The sequence below is a fragment of the Carassius auratus genome, chromosome 22, assembly GCF_003368295.1.
Source record: "Carassius auratus strain Wakin chromosome 22, ASM336829v1, whole genome shotgun sequence".
In the NCBI taxonomy this organism is placed as follows: domain Eukaryota; kingdom Metazoa; phylum Chordata; class Actinopteri; order Cypriniformes; family Cyprinidae; genus Carassius; species Carassius auratus.
In genome coordinates, this window is record NC_039264.1 from 5,928,490 (window position 1) to 5,952,109 (window position 23,620).

Consider the following 23,620-nt stretch of genomic DNA (forward strand, 5'->3'; position numbering starts at 1 on the left):
TTTCAAGGGCATGTCCTCTTCAGCATAGGGCAACATGACCTCTTCAAGTATTTTAACATATGCAAACTGATCCATGATCCCTGGTATGCGATAAATAGGCCCAACACCATAGTAGGAGAAACATGCCCATATCATGATGCTTGCACCTCCATGCTTCACTGTCTTCACTGTGTACTGTGGCTTGAATTCAGAGTTTGGGGGTCGTCTCACAAACTGCCTGTGGCCCTTGGACCCAAAAAGAACAATTTTACACTCATCAGTCCACAAAATGTTCCTCCATTTCTCTTCAGGCCAGTTGATGTGTTCTTTGGCAAATTGTAACCTCTTCTGCACATGCCTTTTTTTTAACAGAGGGACTTTGCGGGGGATTCTTGAAATAGATTAGCTTCACACAGACGTCTTCTAACTGTCACAGTACTTACAGGTAACTCCAGACTGTCTTTGATCATCCTGGAGGTGATCATTGGCTGAGCCTTTGCCATTCTGGTTATTCTTCTATCCATTTTGATGGTTGTCTTCCGTTTTCTTCCACGTCTCTCTGGTTTTGCTCTCCATTTTAAGGCATTGGAGATCATTTTAGCTGAACAGCCTATCATTTTTTGCACCTCTTTATAGGTTTTCCCCTCTCTAATCAACTTTTTAATCAAAGTACGCTGTTCTTCTGAACAATGTCTTGAACGACCCATTTTCCTCAGCTTTCAAATGCATGTTCAACAAGTGTTGGCTTCATCCTTAAATAGGGGCCACCTGATTCACACCTGTTTCTTCACAAAATTGATGACCTCAGTGATTGAATGCCACACTGCTATTTTTTTGAACACACCCCTTTCAACTAATTCAACTAATTGCCCAATTGCACAGCCTTAAGAGCGTGCATATCATGAATGCTGGGTCTCATTTGTTTTCTGAGAATCTACTGAACCTACTGGTAACTTGTTTGCCACGTAGCAATAAAAAAATATACGAAAAACCTTGATTATTCTGGTTAGTCACATTGTACTGCTATTATTTTGAACAAGACTGTATATCGTCTGCGATAATATCATAATTTTTGTTTTAATGATGTGCGCGCACATTTATAGTGCCTTCTTTCACTGTGTGATTCAGTCTCCTAAAATGCATTTAGAATGATCACAAAATTGAAGATATAGGGGCAGAAAATTCACATATTTATATAATTTCATATATTAAATCAGAATCACACAAAGAATGCCGTCTTTTCCTCCAAAAATCATTATGAATATATACATACAAATATATAACAGTTCAGTAAACAAGTTAATTAAGAGACTTGCATTTTAGACACCATATTGCCTTTTTTAGCTCTATTTCTACAACAGAAAATAATTCCAAACACAGCCACCAAAGCACAGTTTTGCGTCTCTGAGCAACGTGACAGTGTTTCGTTCCTGAATGAATCAACCGTTTAAATGATTCGGTTCAATCGCAGTGACTCACTTATTAACAGTGACTTTAACAGTGAGCTTTTTATTTTTTTTTTTATAATTAATTTCTTATCATTTCAAATGAGTATTCAACATTTTATGTCTTGTATATCAAAACAATATTCGTGCATTTGTAACTGCAGGTTAAATGCATTCTTGTCCTGCACTAAACAGTGTAATACATCTAAATGCTACTTCCAATGAATCTTCTGCATTTCCTCTGCATTAAAAGATGAGTTTGTTGATACTGATTTGCCTGGTAACAGCCCAAATGTTTTATTATTCTAAATAACTGATTCCTTTAATTAAAAACAACTAGTTTGAGATTAATAGGCCTATCCCAGGGTTGTCAAACTCAGTTCCTGGAGGGCCGTAGCCCTGCAGAGTTTAGTTCTAACCCTGCTCCAGCACACATATCATGTAGTTTTCAAATAAACCTAAATGATTAGATTAGCTGGATCAGGTGTGTTTAATTAGGGTTATATCTAAACTGTGCAGGACTGTGGCCCTCCAGGAACTGAGTTTGACACCCTTGGCCTGTCCCATTTTTGGCTCCCTCCCACTGTTAAAATGTAACTAAGTAATTTTTACTCTGAGTAAATTTTAAATGAGCTACTTTTTACTTTTACTTGAGTAGAATATTTTTGTACTCTTTCCACCTCTGATTAAAACTTTGGAGTTGGGATAACCTCCAATCCAAAGCTGATACCTTTTAAAAAGCTCACTATCGTCAAATGTTTCTAAAATGTTTCTATTCTAAGGTAGATTACTGGCAATAACATTTTATGTATGGAGGTATACGCTTAACGTTTACAGTATGTCAGTATACTCCTAACATTTCACAGATTTAGGAGCTAATTTTAGCACTAAAACGTTTTGTGAAATATTCTTAGAACAAAAATTTTTCAGCATAGTATGGTGACCCATACTCAGAATTCACGCTTTGCCTTTAACTCATCCAAAGTGCTCACACACAGCAGTGAACACACACACACACACACACACACACTGTGAACACACACCCGGAGCAGTGGGCAGTTATTTATGCTGCAGCACCTGGGGAGCAGTTGGGGGTTGCATCACCTTCAGAGCTCTTAATGAATCGCAAGATAAGAACGTTTCCTTTCAGAATGAACACAAAACGAGAAAACATGGGCAGTGCAAATGTAAGGCAGAAACAGAAAGCTCTCCAAAAGAGACAAAAGACAAGCTATGACAAACAAACAAAAATGCTGAAAGTGTTATTAAAAAATGACATTGTGAGAGTGGAAGATGCAAACTGCTGGAACAAGAAGGCTGTTGTTTTGGAAGAAGTAATCCAAGTAACTAATCCAAGATCAGTTGTTAGAACAGAGAATGGACAAATTCTTAGGAGAAATCGCAGAAGTCTCCTTAAGATGCCTAACTATGCCTAGTTACATCTGAAAAGCACCAAATAAATTATTTTTTTGTTGTTGTTTTATATGGCTGTTTAGAATAAGAATAAGCTGAATCCTTGATGACTCTACAAGGGGAAAGAAATGGTTTACTGAAAATTTCCTAAACATTCAGAAAATATTTCTCTAAGTTCCACCATAATGACCAACATTAAATTTCAGCAGGGAAGTATATGCCTAACTTTTCAGCTACAGCTCTAAGAATTAAATACAGATAAAAAATTTGTCAGTTATATTCCTATTAAGAATATTTATTGTTGTCAGCCACTTTAACATTGTAAAAACACAGTTTGAACATTAACACTGCACTGCACTGTGCATACATACAGGTAAATGAAAAATTTTAATAAAGATTAAATTAAAATGCGTTATAACAAAAGTTACATAACTGTACTGTACACACACACACATATATATATTGTGTCCAACAAGTATTTGAGAAAAACATTAATTTCATAATGATATTTCCCCTCCGTTTAAAATTCTTATTATCCAATGAAAGGATACATTCTTGTGAATTTTTTAAATAAAAAAATCAAAAGGATTAACAATGCAGATGAATTTTCACAGCCTTTTTTGATCATATTTGCCAAGGGTGCCAATATTTGTGGGCATGACTGTATATACACACACACACACTTTACTCAAAGATTAAATTAAAATTTATTAATTAAAACTTATTACATAGATTGAAAAAGAATAGAGCAAGCTAGTGTTAGAGGTCTTTTTTTATAATTGCATAATAAATGAAAAGAAAATAGATAGAATACAAAAAGATTAGAAAGGTAGTTAGATTTTTTTTTTTTTTTTTTTTTTTTAAGAATAGAATTAGAATAGTGAGTGTTAAAGTTAGTGGGTCAAATAAAGATGGAAGAGATAGGTTTTAAGCCGATTCTTGAAGATGGCTAAGGACTCGGATTGAGTTGGGGAGGTCATTCCACCAAGAGGGAACATTTAATTTAAAAGTCAGTAAAAGTGACTTTGTGCTTCTTTGGCATGGCACAATCAAGCGACGTTCACTTGCAGAACGCAAGCTTCTAGAGGGCACATAAGTCTGAAGTAACACATTTAGGTAAATGGGTGCAGAGCCAGTGGTAGTGTTGTAGGCAAACATCAATGCCTTGAATTTTATGCGAGCAGCTATTGGAAGCCAGTGCAAATTGATAAACAGAGGTGAGACGTGTATTCTTTTTGTCTCATTAAAAATTAATCTTGCTGCAGCGTTCTGAATTAATTGTAAAGGTTTGACAGAATTGGCTGGAAGACCTGCCAAGAGGGCATTGCAATAGTCCAGCCTGGACAGAACAAGAGCTTGAACAAGGAGTTGTGCAGCGTGTTCCTAAAGAAAGGGCTTGATCTTGATGTTGAATAAAGCAAATCTGCAGGATCGGACAGTTTTAGCAATGTGGTCTGAGAAAGTCAGCTGATCATCAATCATACTGTAACTCCAAGGTTTCTAGCTGTTTTTGAAGGAGTTATGATTGATGTGTCTAAATTGATGGTGAAAGTCCCGGGAACCAATGTTCTTTATGTGTTTTTTTTGCCTTATTCAAGTGATTTAACATTTTAGTTTTTCACTAACCACACATAACATTTTTTTTCTCTCCACTCTCCCTTACGCTTGTGTACACTGTGTGAACTGTTGCACTATTGTCCTGCAAGAAAACAGAATCACAATTAAAAATAAAATGGCTGAGGGTTTACAGAAAAGTCACAGTTGTCTTACTGTTCTCTTTACCCAGATATGCACAGAATGTTGTATCAACATAAATCACCTCTTCTTCCCGATTCATAAACCTTTTAATAAAAACCAAACAAAAAACAAAACAAAAAAAAACAGAAAATGGTTACAAATTGATTACAAATCACCATTTTAAAGTTAACAAAATATGCTCAAGCATATGCAGGGTGCGATTTGCCGGGGGGGGATGCGTGGGATTTCCCCCTTTCTGGTCAATGTATCCCTGCCTCTGCTTAATTATTTTTATCCCCGGTGGGGATAAATTTATCCCCCCCCTCAAAGTGATCAGTGCTACTACACTAGTGGTGAGACGGATCACAAAACCTATCACGGATCCGTGGTCTGATTAAAGTCAATTTTATTTTAAAATGCGCTACTTTGGCTGGCTCATCCTCTCTGTATCATAGACAGTAAAAGAAATGGACACAGCGATCCCATTGGATTCAATGGAGAAAAATGAAGTCAATTAGAAGCACGCACTTCCTGGGGGTCAGGCGTACTGCGCAGACTCAAACTGAGCTTGATGATGTAAATGTCACGTGAGCAACCTGTAATTCTTCTAATCGCTGTGCCAAGAGAAATCTGAATCACCCACCGGATCTTGCAGAGAAAGGCGAGTGTGAACAGGAGCAAATTAAGGTAAGTATTCTGATTAATTATCTCCCTCGACTTCATGCCTCCACGTCCCCCCGATAGCCTCATAGACAGTAAAAGATTGCCTGCGAGCTTCTCCTCCTGTCCATACGGTAATTTCTCTACTGTGCGACAGAGAGTCGCTGGTTATGACGCAATCGTTAGCCTATTTTTTACAAAAACTGCTTCTACGGGACCATAACGTAAGATACAAGGTAATGGAGCCTTTTATACACTTTCGTGTTTCTTTAGAAATAAAGAATGGACAAATGGAGTCTTTAAACGCCTCAGATGTAAAGTTATTCGCTTTCAAAGTGACGCCAAAATGAATGGGAGTCAATGGAATGCTAACAGCAGGTGGGGGTCCGCTAGCCAATGGCGGCGCCCAGGGGTGCTTCAAAAAAAATATGAAACCCTGCCCCCTGCCCTGTATTCACCACTCTGCAGACTTGCTCAATACCCCGCCCACGGCGCTATTTGATTGGTTAAGCTCACGAGTAATAGCCCATCAACACTTGCGAGACAATTGAAGCCAGTCCGCTTGGCAGTGGAGTTGCCAACTTGGCAACTTTGTCGCTAGATTTAGCAACTTTTTTTCCAAAATAGCGACTCGCGACAAATCTAGAGGTCTCTCTTTCCCAGCGCGAGCTTCTCTCTCTGCAACTGCTGTGTTCAGCGAGCGCAGAGAAGAGCAGCACTTTCAGTAAAAAAAAAAAAAAAGATATTCTGTTGCTTCTAACTCTATTTTACAAGCAAGTATAGCCGACATCAGTAACAGCCCAACCACCGACTTTATCGTATGTGTATTTTATTTCATTAGTGCAGATTAATGTTTGAGAGCTGGTTATGTAGTCTTAATGGACCGCGTTTCAGTCATTATAATATTCATTCCGTTGTCTGACAACAGAAACATTAAAATATAGTAATAAAAACTGTTTTATTGAGAATTAGATTAAATGGCTAAATTAAATTGCTGTATGTGAGCATAGGGATGCAATACAATACGACGCACTTACGTCATAAATATGCTAATTAGCACATGACATCATCTAGTTAATGTTCTCATTATTTATTTTTATGAATTAAAATGTTTCAAACACCCCCCCCTCTGTTTTTTTCACAAATCGCACACTGAGCATATGTATTTTTGTAATGACTTGCCTTCTTTTTCCTCAAACCTACAACTGCAGCTATGCACGCAAGCAGCACTGCTATAATTGTTATAATGGCTATAAGGGCTTTTGGCATCATGTGTTTCGAACGGTTATCCAGTCCTGTAATACACAAAAAAAGAAAAAAAAAATTGTTATATATATATATATATGAAAATAGAAAAAGATTTCATTCATTTTCCAGGATGGGTTATAAAAATGTAAACCTATAAACATGAATGTCTTCTAAAAGTTTTTTTTTTTTTCTCTAAATTTAGGAATAAAGTAGCATATACTGTAGGATCAAAGTTATCCAAATAGGATCCAAGTAGAATTGATGCCACACAAAACAGAACAATTTCATATGGGCTGTATTATATCTTATAATACAGAAATAATAATAATAAATGGCAAGCTTATGAAAGATACTAAAATGTCTTAACCAAGATATGACCTAATCCTTGTCTAATCTAAGCCCTGTCTGTGATACCAAGGCCTGACTCATTTACAATTAGAAGATAGAAGACTAATTAATACCTGCACATGGCTGACAGAGTTGAGTGATGTTAATGTTGTGTTGAGTCTGGTTTGTGATGGGATTGTTGATCACACAGCTGTAGATGTTGTTCTCCTGATATTCCACCTCCAGAGGTAGAGAGAGACTGATGCTGAGATCAGACACACTGATGCTGGACAATAAACTGTTTCCTTTGTACCAGGAGAGAGTCACAGCACTCACATTCACAACTGAACACAACAGTGAACAATTGGATGTGGATGATCCTGAAGAACATTGTGAAGAGTCTCTGGTGATGACAGGAGCAGGCAGACGTGCTGGACAGAGATATGAACATTAAATGATGCTCTGTTGGCTATTGCAAACTCCCCCAGATTGTAACCATGATACAATTTGTGTAATAGATTTATTTACACTAGAATGTATCACTACATAGGAATCACTTTTTATGCTTAACGCAAAGTGCTATTTGTTTTATATGGATGCAATGTGCAAAAAAAACATAAAACTGTGTAAATAACATCTAACTTCATTTGCACTTATAGCATCTCGACATAAACTAAAAGTAATGAAGAGTTAGGACAACAAGATGCCAAGACATGAATATGATGTTGGTATGCATCGTCAACTTACCATAAATAGAAATATTAAACAACTTCTCTTCTGTTCCTCTGCTGCTGATGATCTGTAGTTTATAAAGTCCAGTGTGTTCACATCTGATGTTTCTGACGGTCAGAGATCCAGTTTGATTGTCCATCTGGAGTCTGTCTCCAAATATTGTATTAGTGGCATCTATATAAATGTTCTGTCTGTGGATATCAGCAATACGAGTGTTTTGAGGTCCAAACATCCACAGAATCTGCTCCTCTCTCTGTACTTTAACATCAGTGTTTAGAGAGACAGAATCTCCTTCAGTCACTGACACTGACTTCACTTCATCTGTATCACCAATAACACCTGAAACATATTTAGAAAATATTTGGCTCTGTTATATAACAGGAATACAAATAGCAAGATATTAAATATAGATTTCTTTATCAACATTATGAACTGAATCAAGAACAGGCAGTTGTTTCCATTAGCCAATCTATCCACCTCATTTTGCAACACAGAAGAAGCATTTGCTATTTTCTGTTAATGTGTGTGAACTGTGATTCATTAGCCACAAGTGTAAATAACTGTATTAAAAAAAAAACACCAAAAGAGTGTTTGTGATTATGATAATAAACTAAAATAATATGATAACAAATGCAGTATTAAACTGCATAATGGACAGTTTTTGTACAGCTGAAATAACTGGAAGCAAAAGACACTGGAAACCATAACACATTCAATTTCCAAATGGCCACACCGTGCTTATGTTAAAAATAAGGTGCAAACACCTTGGCAAGCAAATTAGTAAATAGTGAAGGGAACAATCTGGTACCAGTCTTAAAGACGGAGGTAAGAATATGACTGGAAGTCAGAATTTATCACAACCATTATTATGCTGAAAGTGAAATCTAACCAAGCACACATAAGATTTTCCTGGCATCTTTAAAAAGTCAGATTTGAATACACTCCATAAACATCTTAAAAAACATTGGCTAAATGTCTATTTAAATATTTCTCAATAGAGAACTGGTCAATCAACTGAATTAAATTGAAGACAACTCCCCCACACAATAATTATATCAATAATTACAATTAATTACAATAATATGAAGTAAATTATTGAACAAATATATGTGTCAGATAACTACCTAGCACTATATGTCAGCATACATGAGTAAGGCATCTTCTGAATTCATTTGTTACCCTAAAATTCACAGACATCTATCAAATACAATCACACACATTGCGAAGGATTTCTGCACTGATTCAAATCACCAATTTGTTTGAGGAAGCATGCGTGTAGGCCTATATGTATTTGTCAATTCCGCTCCCCACTCATCTATTTCATCCCACTCTGGTGAAATCGCTCCACGCTCGATCAAATTCTAAATTCCTCTGAATGCCCAACAACTTCCGTTTTGAACCGACGCACGCCTGGGACACACTGCGAGCGTGGCAGACGTGGAGCGGGTTTGTTGAGTGTTCCGCTTCACTCTTCCCCGGGGCCGCGGCTGCTGTGGTTAAACCTCGCCTGATACCTGTTATGCGCGGCCGCAGGTGTACAGGCGAGAAGACGAAAATCAACACGCGGCAAACCCACTCCGCGACGCAGCCTGTATCCTATCAAGAACTCACAGCAACAACAAAACAGAACATATTTCAAACAAACAAGTTTTGAAGACAAGTCTGGGGCTTCAAAAAACTAAAAAGCTAAACATCCATGTGTTGAACATAAATTACCGATGCGACCTCGAACTAGCCAACCATAGACTTATAAGATTTGGGGGCTATGTAGACGATATGGTACGGCTCCAGCCTTATACATGTAGTTCATAGAGCTTCTGCTAAAAGAACACAATAGGCTATATGCACACGGAGGTGATGACGTACTTCCGCTAAAATCTCAGCCTGCTAAGCCATTTCCGCTCGCGCTGAGGCGATTGTTTACAAAGCGATATAACAGCAACTACAATATGACTAGTAAGAAAACGTTCAAATTTCAGCGAACCATCTATAGTACAGCCGAGCATTGTTGTGTGCCTCTGTGTCAAGCTTCGAGCAAGTACAACAGTTTACTTAGTTTTCATACATTTCCATCTGACGCGGAAATCAGGCGAAAATGGCTTGTAGCTATCCGGAGGGACAAATTCACAGTTACTCCCCATACCCGAGTATGTAGCCGACATTTTAACAAGGATGATGTTCGTGAGCCCTTATCAGAGACTGGGAGGCGGCTATTAAACAAGGGAGCTGTCCCAGCACTGTTTGAGTGGAACAATTTCACCCTTCCCACTTCACGACCGGGGGTGTGGGAGAGGAGAGAGCGTCCGCCTCCGATGACGGAGGATGACGGCGACGCAGGCGAGAAAGCTGATATCCCTATGGACCACGACTACGCTTCGGCTTCAGATCCTGCAGTTGTTGATTTAGCCCTTGATGACAACATGTCTCTCAGAGATGAGATTCTCAAGCTGAGGGAACACGTCGAGAAGCTGACAATGAATCAGCGCTTTGGAATTCATCGTTTTGCTGCCTCAGACAAGGACATACGTTTTTTCACAAGGTAAGATATCAGATTGTTCTGTAGTAACGTTACTTTTGCAACAACAGATATAGTTGTGTGTGTGTGTGTGTGAGAGAGAGAGAGGGAGAGAGGAAGGCTAACAGAGTTGTATATTTGAAATGCTTCCAAGTAATATCATAGTATACACTGATATAATATTTAAATGATTATATCTGAATTGTATTTATTTAGATTTGCATCCTATGACCTGCTGATGAGATTCTGGGCCTTAATAGAGCCATCACTGCCAAATATGGTCAGTGTGACACAAGCACAGAGAGGCACCTTTACAGAGCCAAGTTCCACTGTAGTAAGTAGTTATTTACATGGCCCATACAATAAAACTTAAAGGGATAGTTCACTTCAAAATTAAAATTCTGTCATCATATACTCACCCTCAAGTTGTTTCAAACCTGTATGAATTTCTTTCTTCTGCTGAACACAAAGGAAGATATTTTGAAGAAAGAAAGAAATTCACTGAGTATATGATTTTCATTTTGAAGTGAACTATCCCTTTAACAAAGATCAGGGCTAATAGAGGTTGAGAGAAACATAACGCAAATTGTTTTTCTTTTTAACAGACTCGTTTCCTGCAGCCCATTGATGAGATGTTCATGTTTCTCAATTACCTGGCACTGGGTTCAAAACAGCGTGATCTTGCTGACCGGTATGGAGTCCACCAGTCCACAGTCAGTCGGATCATTACAACATGGAGCAACTTTCTGTACACTGTGCTAGGGTCTGTGAGGATCTGGATACCAGAGGAGAAAATAAGGGCACATCTGCCAGCTGAGTTTAAGGAGCTAAGGTGCCAGTGCCCTTCATCACCTCTTCTCCAAAGTGAAATGTTCTCAGCATACAAGTCCCACTGTACTCTCAAAGGGCTGCTTGGAGTGGCTCCTCATGGGGCGGTCACATTTATTTCTCAACTGTACGCTGGTTCCATCAGTGACAAACAGATCACGCGTGAGTCTGGAATTCTCTCCCTTTTGAGACCTGGAATGGCCATCATGGTCGACCGAGGTTTTCTGGTTGATGACCTTGTACCTTGCAAGATTTATAGGCCAGCATTTCTCTCTGGAAGATCCCAGATGTCTGCCTGTGAGGTCAGGGAGACCCAAGCAATTGCACGCCTCAGGGTGCATGTTGAGCGCCTCATACGGCGTGTTAAGGAACACAAGTTCTTTGACACAGAGATTCCACTTCGGCTTTTTGGCAACATTAATCAGCTGTATACTGTTGCATGTCTTCTGACGAACTATGAAAACGGGCCTCTTGTAAAGGCTTGGGCAAAGAAGCCAGTGTAGCAGCAGTAGAAAAAAATAAAAATTAATAACCTATGACCATTTGTATAACTACTTTCTTTAAATGTACCTTTGTAAATTACTTTGTATAAATTGAATTTTATAATTAATGTTATGTATGCACTGCTGTACATTGCACATACTCTTTGAATAAAGAACTACTGAATTATTTGCATGTTATATGTACTTTACCTCACCAATGCTTTTAAGCCATCTGTAATATAAGAATAATACTTTCATGCACAGTGAATTATTTACTGAATAACATTTATTTAGGGCTCCCAATTTACAAACAACAGTTATAAAATACTATTTTTAGGTAACCAATTATCAAAAAAATTAATCGGAAGAACATGTAACATGTAATTTAATAATAGATTAGTATTAATACAACAAGAAACATAGTAATACAATTAAGAAAAAATATAAAAACTTGAATCAATATATATGTACAAATATTTTGAAATGGATTGAACTAATAAGAGTTACTGCCAGTAAGAGAAATGGAGAAAAGAGAAATTAACAGCACTCTATAAAGAAGTGTGACAGGCAATCAGAATCTAATTATTTAGGGAAGCAAAGAGGTAACAATAAAAATAAAAAAAATCAATTTTTACTTTCATTGTTTTTGTGATTTCATTGTCTCTGGGAATCCTCTGAATAAACATGTCCTCCTGTGTGTAGACAACAAAGTCACACCAGTCTAAACCAGAAATCAACATCTGGCCCTGGATTTGCCAAAAGTAGGAATGAGATTTCCTTAATGTGTGTGTGCCCTCACTGATCTTAATATATGGGCAGTCAACATAGCTTGCAACATTGGGGCATTTAATTTCAACAAGGCCAAACACTGTCTGCCCCTTTGGATCGTACACAATGCCATCAGGTGATGACCCCATCCAGGGTGCATCAGGGTGGATAAGAAAGCCGCAGGGATAGTGGTTAACCTCCCTTACTCTGCAGTACTCCTCTACTGCTGCAGGTTCCATGTCAAGCCCCCTCCTCATGTCGGCAGTCTGATGGCTAGGTCTCAGAAGTCTTTTGGCAAGATTTTCAGCAGAGCTCTGTGCCCTGGTGTGACATACCTCTCTGAACTTGGAGGAGGTGATGCGGGGCCGCCTCAGTTGGTGCCACTCGATGCAGGAACTCTGCTCTTTTGTGCTGTTGGCAATTTTGTGTGCGTTCTCTAATGTTGTTTCCAGGGACATCATGTGGTGCTGCTGATGTTCAGTGCAGACAAAAGAGCAGGTAGCGGGTCCCAGCCTGTAACCCTGAAGTGGCAGCTGTGGGGGAGAAGGAGCATCTGTGTGGGGACAGGTTTTTGGAACTCTTTTTGCTGGCATATGATAGGATAACACACTTCCTTCTTGCACTTTTCCAAATGCAGAGTCAACCAGAGGAACATTAATGTCCATAGCCATAGTTGTTATCAGTGGAGCCACATCACTTGGAACATCATGGTAGACTTCATCCACCCTGAGTGTGGAAAGTTCAGGCAGAGCTGAACTGACACCCTTATACAAGTTGCTCCTATGGAAAAAACAAAATAATGTTTTTTTTTTATTTAATTTTTTAAAATGAGCCATAAAGTAAGTTACATATAAGTTGAATGAACAAAATAACAAAAAAAAAAGCTTTATTTATTTAAACATACAATGTATCATATGATGAGATTATTACTTTATCTGAGGTCTCACTGATTACTACAGAAAATGCATTACTACTATATCTGCACTTGAGAGCACTTTGACTCGGCGCAGTAATATCCACAGAAATATCCTTTTAGGAGTGATGATATTACTGCGCCGAGTCAAAGTGCTCCCAAGTGCAAATATAGTAGTGTTCCCAAGTGCTATTCTGCCATACATTATAGTTATCCATTATAGTTATCCAGAGCAATTAAGTGCACGCACTGAGACGAGAGAGGTATGCATCAACTCATCTTAGTTAAGGGAATAACATAGTTTAATATGAAAAAACAGTGGAGTGTTCCTTTAATGATAATAAAAATAATACTAACCTAATGCCTTCCATCAGTTTTCGTTCCTTGGGTCTGGCTGAAAGAATCACCATGTCATTTACAAGACCAGGTTTAACACCCTGCATTTGAACAAAAAAGGTTTTCAATAAACACAAACATCCATAAATAGAAAATTAAGTAGAAAAGTACCCTGTTAAAAACATTAGTTACCATGGATCTTGGCTTATGCCACTTCTGTTCAGTCTCTGTGCAGCTGTGTGTTGGGGGAACAGAGGTGATGCTAAGCTGGCAATAATGTGCAGTCTGGTACAACAGTGCTGCCACATGATTACACACAGCTGTACCTGCCACACAGGTACACTGGCAGCTTTGTAGCTGCACAGGACGGGCATCCCCAAGCACAATCTGAAAATACACAAATCTGTTATAATAGAATAAAAGTGCAGTTTTTTAAAAAGAGAATACATGAGTACAGTGAGAATGTTTAACAAAACAAACAAATTTGAACCATCGACATATAATTATTAACTACTAAAACAATTAATAACTACTAAACAATTTGTATGAGCTAAAATTGTAGCCACAATATTATTTATATTATTATTTATCTCACTTTACTCATCATCCCCAACAGTGGACACAGAACGTGTGTCAATGCAGTGACAAAACGGAACTCAGTTTCTGTGAATCCCAGTGATTAGCGTACATATTTAAATATCGATAAATATTCCAACACACCAGTGTTATTTATGGTATGGTAAATGAAATTTGTCTTTAAAATAACCTTTAGCATTATTAGATGCAATGATTCACAGAAACTTTGATCTGCCAAACGTAACCTGTCTCATGAACCATGAACCATGAACCAATCTGCGCTGAACCTGCAGTATAACTTTCTCTTACGCTTAAGCTGTGAGGCTTTTGGCTTTTCCTCATAGATCTGTAGCACTCAGCCCTAATCGTTACCTCTCCTGTGCTTGAATCCTTGTTTGAAACTGACATTGACAAAGGCGTTAGGAAAATTGGCTGTGATTGACACATAATAGTAAACATAGCCTACGCTGCACCTGCTGCGCTAGCACTAGATAGCATGCATGCTATGGGCATGTAAACACAGAACACGTCCAGATCTTACCTTCAAAATTGTGGATGTAGCTTGACACATACAATTTGAAGCCCTTCTCTTTCTTGGTTGTCGAAGTGTGACATAACTTTTGTATGATTCGACTCACGTCGTTGACCGTTACCTTTGGGACATCTTGAAGGGACCGAGTGAAAAATGCCATAGTTGTTATTGACGCTATGTGCGCCGTCGACGCCGGATGTAACCTGGCTGGCCGACTTGGAATGCGGAAGTGAGTGTGCATATAGCCTATTAAGAACAAGCTAAACAAAACAAAACAAAAAAGGCTAGTGCTATTTACCTTTCTTGAGCAACAGACAAAAGCAAAGGAAAACAGCTTTGTCCGTCATAGTCCTACAAGAACAACGTTCTGGTCTCGATGATCACACCGTAACAATGAATCACTAGCGGCTCACTGAATTGCATTATTCTTTATGAGTTTGATTGACAGTCGTTTTAGCCAATTGTTATCCAGACTGGGTCGTTCTGCAAGAAAATACTTTTAGTTCCACGCGCGAGCAGGTTCATTCTGTGAAGCCGGGAAACACTACTGTCAGGTCGGTTATGAATGTCATTTGAGCTCAATTAGTGTTTTCAGTCTCGAGACTAAAGTCTGGTGCACGGTGTTTAAAGAAATTAAGACCAGCCAGGGGCGGTGCCAGGAATTTTGGGCCCCATGACAAAAAAAAGAAAAAAAAAACTAATTGGGTCCCCTCTGCACAGCTGTTGTCACCACATCATTCCTAATTGAACTGACAGCCTAATCCAGGTTATAATCCTGGCCCAATCCTAAAACATGTCTGTGAAACCAGGCCCTGTCATAATCATGACATCACATCACAATAAAACCGAACTTTACAATAGAACAAATATCTTGATAGGGGAGAGTGGAGTAAGATGAGCCAATTTTTTTTTTTTTTTTTACTTACGTGGCTCTCAAGATAAGGTAAATGAGCCAAAAGTAATGTCATTAGGGCTCAAGCCTGGAGGGCGAGAGCCCTATTGTTTTCCTTAGGATTATTTGTTATTAGGGCTCAAGCCCAAAGGGCGAGAGGCCTATTGTTTTCCTTAGGATTATTTTTTATTATTATTATTATTATTATTATTATTATTATTATTATTATTTTTTTCCAACGTCTCGGGGGCTTTTGGGGCCCTTAACGTGCTTAAAAAGTCTTGAAAATTGGCACACAGATTGGAACCTGCGGCCATTAGGGCCGGGCAGAGACTGATACACGGGCGTGGCACAGGGGCTCTACAGCGCCCCCTGGAATATGGAGGGCCATATATCATACATTCTTGCTCGTAGACGTATGAAACTCGGTACACATATAAATCTCATCAATCCAAACAACTTTTGTATTGCATATCATAGGCTCCGCCCAACAGGAAGTTGGCTATTTAGGGTTTAGTATTCAAATTTTTCGTCAAAGTTGTGGGGGCTTTTGGGGTCCTTAACATACTCAAAAACTCTTGAAAATTTGCGCACACTTTGGAATCTGTGGCCTTTAGGAGCCTGCAGAGGCTGGGACCCGGGCGTGGCACAGGGGCTCTATGGCGCCCCCTGGAACACAGTCAGAAATGTTGATGTATAGCTCACACATACTTGCACATATTCATATGAAACTCAGTACACATATAGATCTCATCGTGCCGAAAAACTTGCGTATTGCATGTCATAGGCTCCACCCAACAGGAAGTCAGCTATTTAGAGTTATGTAAAAAGCGCATGCTCTGGAATTTGAAATACTTGTCATAGGTTTTTTTCTCGATTGCCGCCAAACTCGGTCAACATGATCTCAAGACACTGGGGATGAAAAATTGCCAGGGGATTTTTGATATCTCAAACGGTTTGCTCGTGGCGAGGCGTTGAATTATGGCGAGAAATGAGAAACAGGAAGTGTCTAATACCATCCACATACATTTCCTGATTTTAATCAAACTTCATCAGATTATTGGTTGTATGATGTCGATCGCATATATGTGACTATTAGGAGTCAAAGTTATAGCGCCACCAACTGGCAGAAGGAAGTGTGTCATTTTCAAAATGATTTGAATTCAGCATCTTATTATTACTCGATTTGCTTCAAACTTCATCAGAATAATGTTAAAACACAGCCGATATAAATCTGCAAGGGGGATATTGATATCTAAAAAATTGTTGGCGTGGCATCATGTCAAACTGGAATACTTCTCAGGTGATTTTGAGGCAAATAACATACTTAGAATTTCACAAAACTCTGAACACACATCAGTATTTCTGATAGGAACTTAAATTGTGAATGGATTTTGGATAGCTTGAATGGTTTTGCCGTGGTGATTTTTTTAAATGACCTTACAAAGGGAATCATTATTGTATTTTTAAATTGCAGCTTCCAAACACGTCAAAGAATTTTTTCATACAGATGAAAAAGTCATTCTGAGGAAATATGCATAGTTTCACGACTTTACAACACTGTATGGATAACAGAAAATTAAAAAACTGTCAGACATCTCATCTCACTCTGTCCCTCTGTTTGAGTATATGTGCTTCAGACTTCCATTGTCTGAGAGAAATAGCGCCCCTACAGGTTCAGTTCCCGGACTTTTACTTTCACTTTTAAATCGGTTAAAAACAAATACTTAGATTTAATTCACACTGACAAGCTAAACCAACATATCTGATTATTACCGGTTCAGGGCTCATGGATAAATTATTTCTGGCCAGAGATACGTGAGAAATAGGAGAGATGAATCACCGCTGTGATCACGAGCGTCTGGAGTAAAGAGCTCAGAGAAAACGAATTTATTCCTGTTTTAAAGCTTTTAAAAATAAATTATTACAGCGATATCACACAATCAACCAATTAGAACACACCAAGAGCTAAATTAAGATGTTTTTGAACTGTTTGTGTGAAAATGAAATATTTGTGGCTGCCTATCTGAAATCACCGCCTCCGATCAGCGCGTACAGTGTCGAGCTCAAAACAAACGAATTTATTCTTGTTTAAGAGCTTTTTTAAATAAAATATTACCACAAATGCACACAATAAACCCACTGTAACACAACAAGAGGTAAATGCAGGTGTTTGTGACCAGTTTAAGTGTGCAAGACTATTTGAAAGCGTGACTGGCAGAATAACATATCTCTCGAGCTGCAGGATTCTGGCTTTCGTCGTACGAACGAACACATAACGGACAAGATTATTTCAAAACTCATAATAGCTTAGCGAATATAAACGAAAACAGCCACGTGAACATAAACTTGATCTACTGGATTTGAATATTAAAGTGACCACATTTACCACTTGCTTCTGTCTTCAATTTTAATCTATATAAAAAAGGAAACTCATTCGACTTGGCTGCTTTTTTAATGTGTGCGTATTTATTTATTTACCTTTTTATACATTTTGTATAATTTCATAGTTTGTGTATTACAATTATAAAACAAAAATAAATTTAGCCACTCACATAGAAATAGCTTAGGCCTTAACCTTTTTCTGACAGTTTTAGGGATTTTTAAAAATCCTAAAAAAAACTTATTTGTGCTGCAAATAATAATTTCAAACTCATTTGATACTGACCTATGACATCCTGTGACATTATATTTATTTTAACTTACATAATCTCATGGATGTAACAGTAAATCTGTTCAGCTCACAGATCAATACTAAGCTGTAATGCAAGCAGAACTTTCACAAATGCTTATGAGTCATTTAAGGATTTGATAACACTGTAAAATAATGTCTAATTTGTTAACATTAGCAAATGCATTGATAACACTTTATAATAACTGCACTCATTATTAAATAGTCAGTTCATGCTTTATAAAGCCTTGTCCCAATATTAATAGTCAGTAGTAAGCAGTTTATAAATACAGCTATAAATAGCTTGTCCTTGGTTTATAAGCACATTTATTAAAAAGGAGAGTAAGTTATCTTCCTATGAAAAATAAAAGATAAAAATAAACAAACAACAACACAGATTGATACAGAACTCAGAAATTTTATTGTGGATTTATGATAAAATCAGCCTGTAAATGAATTCATACTCCTCCTCATACTACTCCATACTCCTTTTTCAACATTATGCCAATATACTGAGATGTTAAATTGTGAATGGGTTTAGGATAGCTTAAATGGTGTTGCCATAGAGATTTATTAAAGTAACATAAAAAATACAATAGTTATTTTACTATATCTTTAAAATGTTTCATTCTAACTCTTCATAATTTTTTATATAAGTAGAAGTCCTCATTTGAAGGAAGCACAGTAAGTTTCATAGCTTTATCATTTTCAAGAGCCAGCATAAAATTAAAACTATCATAACTTATAAATCAAGCTTGCAATTCGTAGTACCTATAATGGCCACCTGAGGGAGCTATAGGATTACTTTTAAATAATTATTGTAGAAACGAGTATGATTTAAATCATTTATAGAAATCTTTCAAATAAAATATGTATTTTAAGAATTTTACTGATAAAATGACCCTCACTTAATTAGAATAACAAGCTGAAGTATTGTGAACTGTATATTAAGAATAATTCTTTATAGGCTTTATGGACAGATACGTTTTGAGTGACTCTTGAAGGTTCAGCCCCACATCCTCTTTTACCACTGTTTAAAGAATTAATCTTACAGAACAGGTGTGAATGAATTTTGGATAGCTTGAATGGTTTTGTCGTGGTGATTTTTTGAAATAATAGTAAAAAAGGAACCAGTAAATGTCTTTTTATTTCTTTAAAGTGCAGCTTCTAAACACTTTAAAAAAAAAATATACACATAGAAGACCAGTCGTTCTGAGCCATATTTCCTCAGAATGACTGGTCTCATGACAATAGTTTCATGACTATACAACACTATATGGATGATAGAAAATTAAAAAACTATCATACATCTGATGTCACTCAGTCCCTCTGTCACTGTGGGTAATGTGTGTGTGTGTGTGTGTGTGTGTGTTAAGTGAATTAGGTGTGAAACTTTCAGGGTGCATTTAGTCTCCAGCGCCAACATTTTACAGAACTGCCACTTTCCTGGAGTCTCCAGAATTACTCGGTGCCAGGCTCTGAGAGACTTAAGATTCCAAAAAATGATTTAATTAGAATACCATGAAGTATTGTGAAATACTATATATTAAGGCTTTATATATAGGCTTAATAAACAGATTAGAGTGACTCGTGAAGGACCAGCACCACCTCCTCTTGTTCGATGGTTTGAGGAATATATCTTCCAGAATCCGGGATTAAGATTTAGGAGCTCATTTTTATTCCACCTCCTTTCCTGAAAAGTCTGTCTTGCAGAATTGAATAAAAATTAATCTTCACATTATTTCCTAATTATTTTGCAATTCTTTTTGTCAGTTCTTCTTGACCTGTTTTTCTCTTCCAGCTTTCCTGGACTATTGTATAGCACTCATAAATGATTAAATAAAAAATAATGGTAGTTATTAAGATTGATATGGTTTGGAATTGGTAAAATGTGCTTGGAAAAAAATCACAATAAAACAATGTTTTAATGTTTAAGTTTGGAATATTAACTGACGTGAATGAATGCTATATAAATATTGTTCATGTTAACATAATGTTTATGAATGGAATCTTATTGTAAAGTGTTACTAAAGTTATATATATATATATTGTTCTGTGAATGTGATTTTAAAGTCTAGATGATTCGGATTAACCCTTTAACTGCCATATCCTTTAAAACCTCACTGCCAGAGGGATATTGTGAATGCATGTGCCCGCTGGGCACAGTTTACCTGATGCCACCGGGGGTGGCGATGGCACTGGTGGCTTGAGCCCGCCATCGCTGCTTGCAGCTATATTTATTATTATTATTATTATTAGGGCTCAAGCCCAAAGGGCGAGAGGCCTATTGTTTTCCTTAGGATTATTTTTTATTAGGGCTCAAGCCCAAAGGGCGAGAGGCCTATTGTTTTCCTTAGGATTATTTTTTATTATTATTATTATTATTATTATTATTATTATTATTATTATTATTATTTTTTTCCAACGTCTCGGGGGCTTTTGGGGCCCTTAACGTGCTTAAAAAGTCTTGAAAATTGGCACACAGATTGGAACCTGCGGCCATTAGGGCCGGGCAGAGACTGATACACGGGCGTGGCACAGGGGCTCTACAGCGCCCCCTGGAATATGGAGGGCCATATATCATACATTCTTGCTCGTAGACGTATGAAACTCGGTACACATATAAATCTCATCAATCCAAACAACTTTTGTATTGCATATCATAGGCTCCGCCCAACAGGAAGTTGGCTATTTAGGGTTTAGTATTCAAATTTTTCGTCAAAGTTGTGGGGGCTTTTGGGGTCCTTAACATACTCAAAAACTCTTGAAAATTTGCGCACACTTTGGAATCTGTGGCCTGTAGGAGCCTGCAGAGGCTGGGACCCGGGCGTGGCACAGGGGCTCTACGGCGCCCCCTGGAACACAGTCAGAAATGTTGATGTATAGCTCACACATACTTGCACATATTCATATGAAACTCAGTACACATATAGATCTCATCGTGCCGAACAACTTTCGTATTGCATGTCATAGGCTCCGCCCATCAGGAAGTCAGCTATTTAGAGTTATGTAAAAAGCGCATGCTCTGGAATTTGAAATACTTGTCATAGGTTTTTTTCTCGATTGCCGCCAAACTCGGTCAACATGATCTCAAGACACTGGGGATGAAAAATTGCCAGGGGATTTTTGATATCTCGAACGGTTTGCTCGTGGCGAGGCGTTGAAATTATGGCGAGAAATGAGAAACAGGAAGTGTCTAATACCGTCCACATACATTTCCTGATTTTAATCAAACTTCATAAGATTATTCGTTGTATGATGTCGATCGCATATATGTGACTATTAGGATTCAAAGTTATAGCGCCACCAACTGGCAGAAGGAAGTGTGTCATTTTCAAAATGATTTGAATTCAGCATCTTATTATTACTCGATTTGCTTCAAACTTCATCAGAATAATGTTAAAACACAGCCGATATAAATCTGCAAGGGGGATATTGATATCTAAAAAATTGTTGGCGTGGCAACATGTCAAACTGGAATACTTCTCAGGTGATTTTGAGGCAAATAACATACTTAGAATTTCACAAAACTCTGAACACACATCAGTATTTCTGATAGGAACTTAAATTGTGAATGGATTTTGGATAGCTTGAATGGTTTTGCCGTGGTGATTTTTTTAAATGACCTTACAAAGGGAATCATTATTGTATTTTTAAATTGCAGCTTCCAAACACGTCAAAGAATTTTTTCATACAGATGAAAAAGTCATTCTGAGGAAATATGCATAGTTTAACGACTTTACAACACTGTATGGATAACAGAAAATTAAAAAACTGTCAGACATCTCATCTCACTCTGTCCCTCTGTTTGAGTATATGTGCTTAGACTTCCATTGTCTGAGAGAAATAGCGCCCCTACAGGTTCAATTCCCGAACTTTTACTTTCACTTTTAAATCGGTTAAAAATACAAATAAATACTTAGATTTAATTCACACTGACAAGCTAAACCAACATATCTGATTATTACCGGTTCAGGGCTCATGGATAAATTATTTCTGGCCAGAGATACGTGAGAAATAGGAGAGATGAATCACCGCTGTGATCACGAGCGTCTGGAGTAAAGAGCTCAGAGAAAACGAATTTATTCCTGTTTTAAAGCTTTTAAAAATAAATTATTACAGCGATATCACACAATCAACCAATTAGAACACACCAAGAGCTAAATTCAGATGTTTTTGAACTGTTTGTGTGAAAATGAAATATTTGTGGCTGCCTATCTGAAATCACCGCTCCGATCAGCGCGTACAGTGTCGAGCTCAAAACAAACGAATTTATTCTTGTTTAAGAGCTTTTTTAAATAAAATATTACCACAAATGCACACAATAAACCCATTGTAACACTACAAGAGCTAAATGCAGGTGTTTGTGACCCGTTTAAGTGTGCAAGACTATTTTGAAAGCGTGACTGGCAGAATAACATATATCTCTTGAGCTGCAGGATTCTGCCTTTCGTCGTACGAACGAACACATCACGGACAAGATTATTTCAAAACACATAATAGCTTGGCGAATATAAACGAAAACAGCCACGTGAACATAAACTGGATCTACTGGATTTGAATATTAAAGTGACCACATTTACCACTTGCTTCTGTCTTCAATTTAATCTATATAAAAAAGGAAACTCATTCGACTTGGCTGCTTTTTTAATGTGTGCGTATTTATTTATTTACCTTTTTTACTCATTTGATACTGACCTATGACATCCTGTGACATTATATTTATTTGAATTTACATAATCTCATGGATGTAACAGTAAATCTGTTCAGCTCACAGATCAATACTAAGCTGTAATGCAAGCAGAACTTTCACAAATGCTTATGAGTCATTTAAGGATTTGATAACACTGTAAAATAATGTCTAATTTGTTAACATTAGGAAATGCATTGATAACACTTTATAATAACTGCACTCATTAGTAAATAGTCAGTTCATGCTTTATAAAGCCTTGTCCCAATATTAATAGTCAGTAGTAAGCAGTTTATAAATACAGCTATAAATAGCTTGTCCTTGGTTTATAAGCACATTTATTAAAAAGGAGAGTAAAGGGTCAGTTATCTTCCTATGAAAAATAAAAGATAAAAATAAACAAACAACAACACAGATTGATACAGAACTCAGAAATTTTATTGTGGATTTATGATAAAATCAGCCTGTAAATGAATTCATACTCCTCCTCATACTACTCCATACTCCTTTTTCAACATGATGCCAATATACTGAGATGTTAAATTGTGAATGGGTTTAGGATAGCTTAAATGGTGTTGCCATAGAGATTTATTAAAGTAACATAAAAAATACAATAGTTATTTTACTATATCTTTAAAATTTTTCATTCTAACTCTTCATAATTTTTTATATAAGTAGAAGTCCTCATTTGAAGGAAGCACAGTAAGTTTCATAGCTTTATCATTTTCAAGAGCCAGCATAAAATTTAAACTATCATAATTTATAAATCAAGCTTGCAATTCTTAGTACCTATAATGGCCACCAGAGGGAGATATAGGATTACTTTTAAATAATTATTGGAGAAACGAGTATGATTTAAATAATTTATAGAAATCT

The 23,620-nt window shown here is 37.3% G+C and overlaps 3 protein-coding genes across 4 annotated transcripts; 1 reads left to right on the forward strand and 2 right to left on the reverse strand.

Annotated features, from left to right (window-relative positions):
- Positions 1–4,237: 4,237 nt before the first annotated feature.
- Positions 4,238–15,380, reverse strand: LOC113039505 (CD48 antigen-like). 2 transcript variants are annotated; one of them, XM_026197397.1, is made up of 6 exons: positions 14,790–15,380; positions 7,557–7,880; positions 6,944–7,240; positions 6,417–6,529; positions 4,657–4,678; positions 4,238–4,536 (listed from the first exon to the last, which is right to left on the reverse strand). In XM_026197397.1, exons 1-6 carry the CDS (start codon positions 14,836–14,838, stop codon positions 4,529–4,531), a joined length of 813 nt encoding a protein of 270 aa, XP_026053182.1. In that variant the 5' UTR covers positions 14,839–15,380; the 3' UTR covers positions 4,238–4,528. The 2 variants fall into 2 exon arrangements, with proteins under 2 accessions (XP_026053182.1, XP_026053181.1); XM_026197396.1 differs by having other exon boundaries at positions 4,620–4,678.
- LOC113039503 (uncharacterized) lies at positions 9,379–11,553 on the forward strand. The gene is made up of 3 exons (XM_026197393.1): positions 9,379–10,080; positions 10,273–10,390; positions 10,662–11,553. The coding sequence occupies exons 1-3, from the start codon at positions 9,491–9,493 to the stop codon at positions 11,385–11,387; spliced, it is 1,434 nt and encodes a 477-aa protein (XP_026053178.1). The 5' UTR covers positions 9,379–9,490; the 3' UTR covers positions 11,388–11,553.
- LOC113039504 (uncharacterized) lies at positions 11,652–14,693 on the reverse strand. The gene is made up of 4 exons (XM_026197394.1): positions 14,501–14,693; positions 13,576–13,770; positions 13,405–13,484; positions 11,652–12,914 (listed from the first exon to the last, which is right to left on the reverse strand). Exons 1-4 carry the CDS (start codon positions 14,528–14,530, stop codon positions 11,945–11,947), a joined length of 1,275 nt encoding a protein of 424 aa, XP_026053179.1. The 5' UTR covers positions 14,531–14,693; the 3' UTR covers positions 11,652–11,944.
- Positions 15,381–23,620: the final 8,240 nt, after the last annotated feature.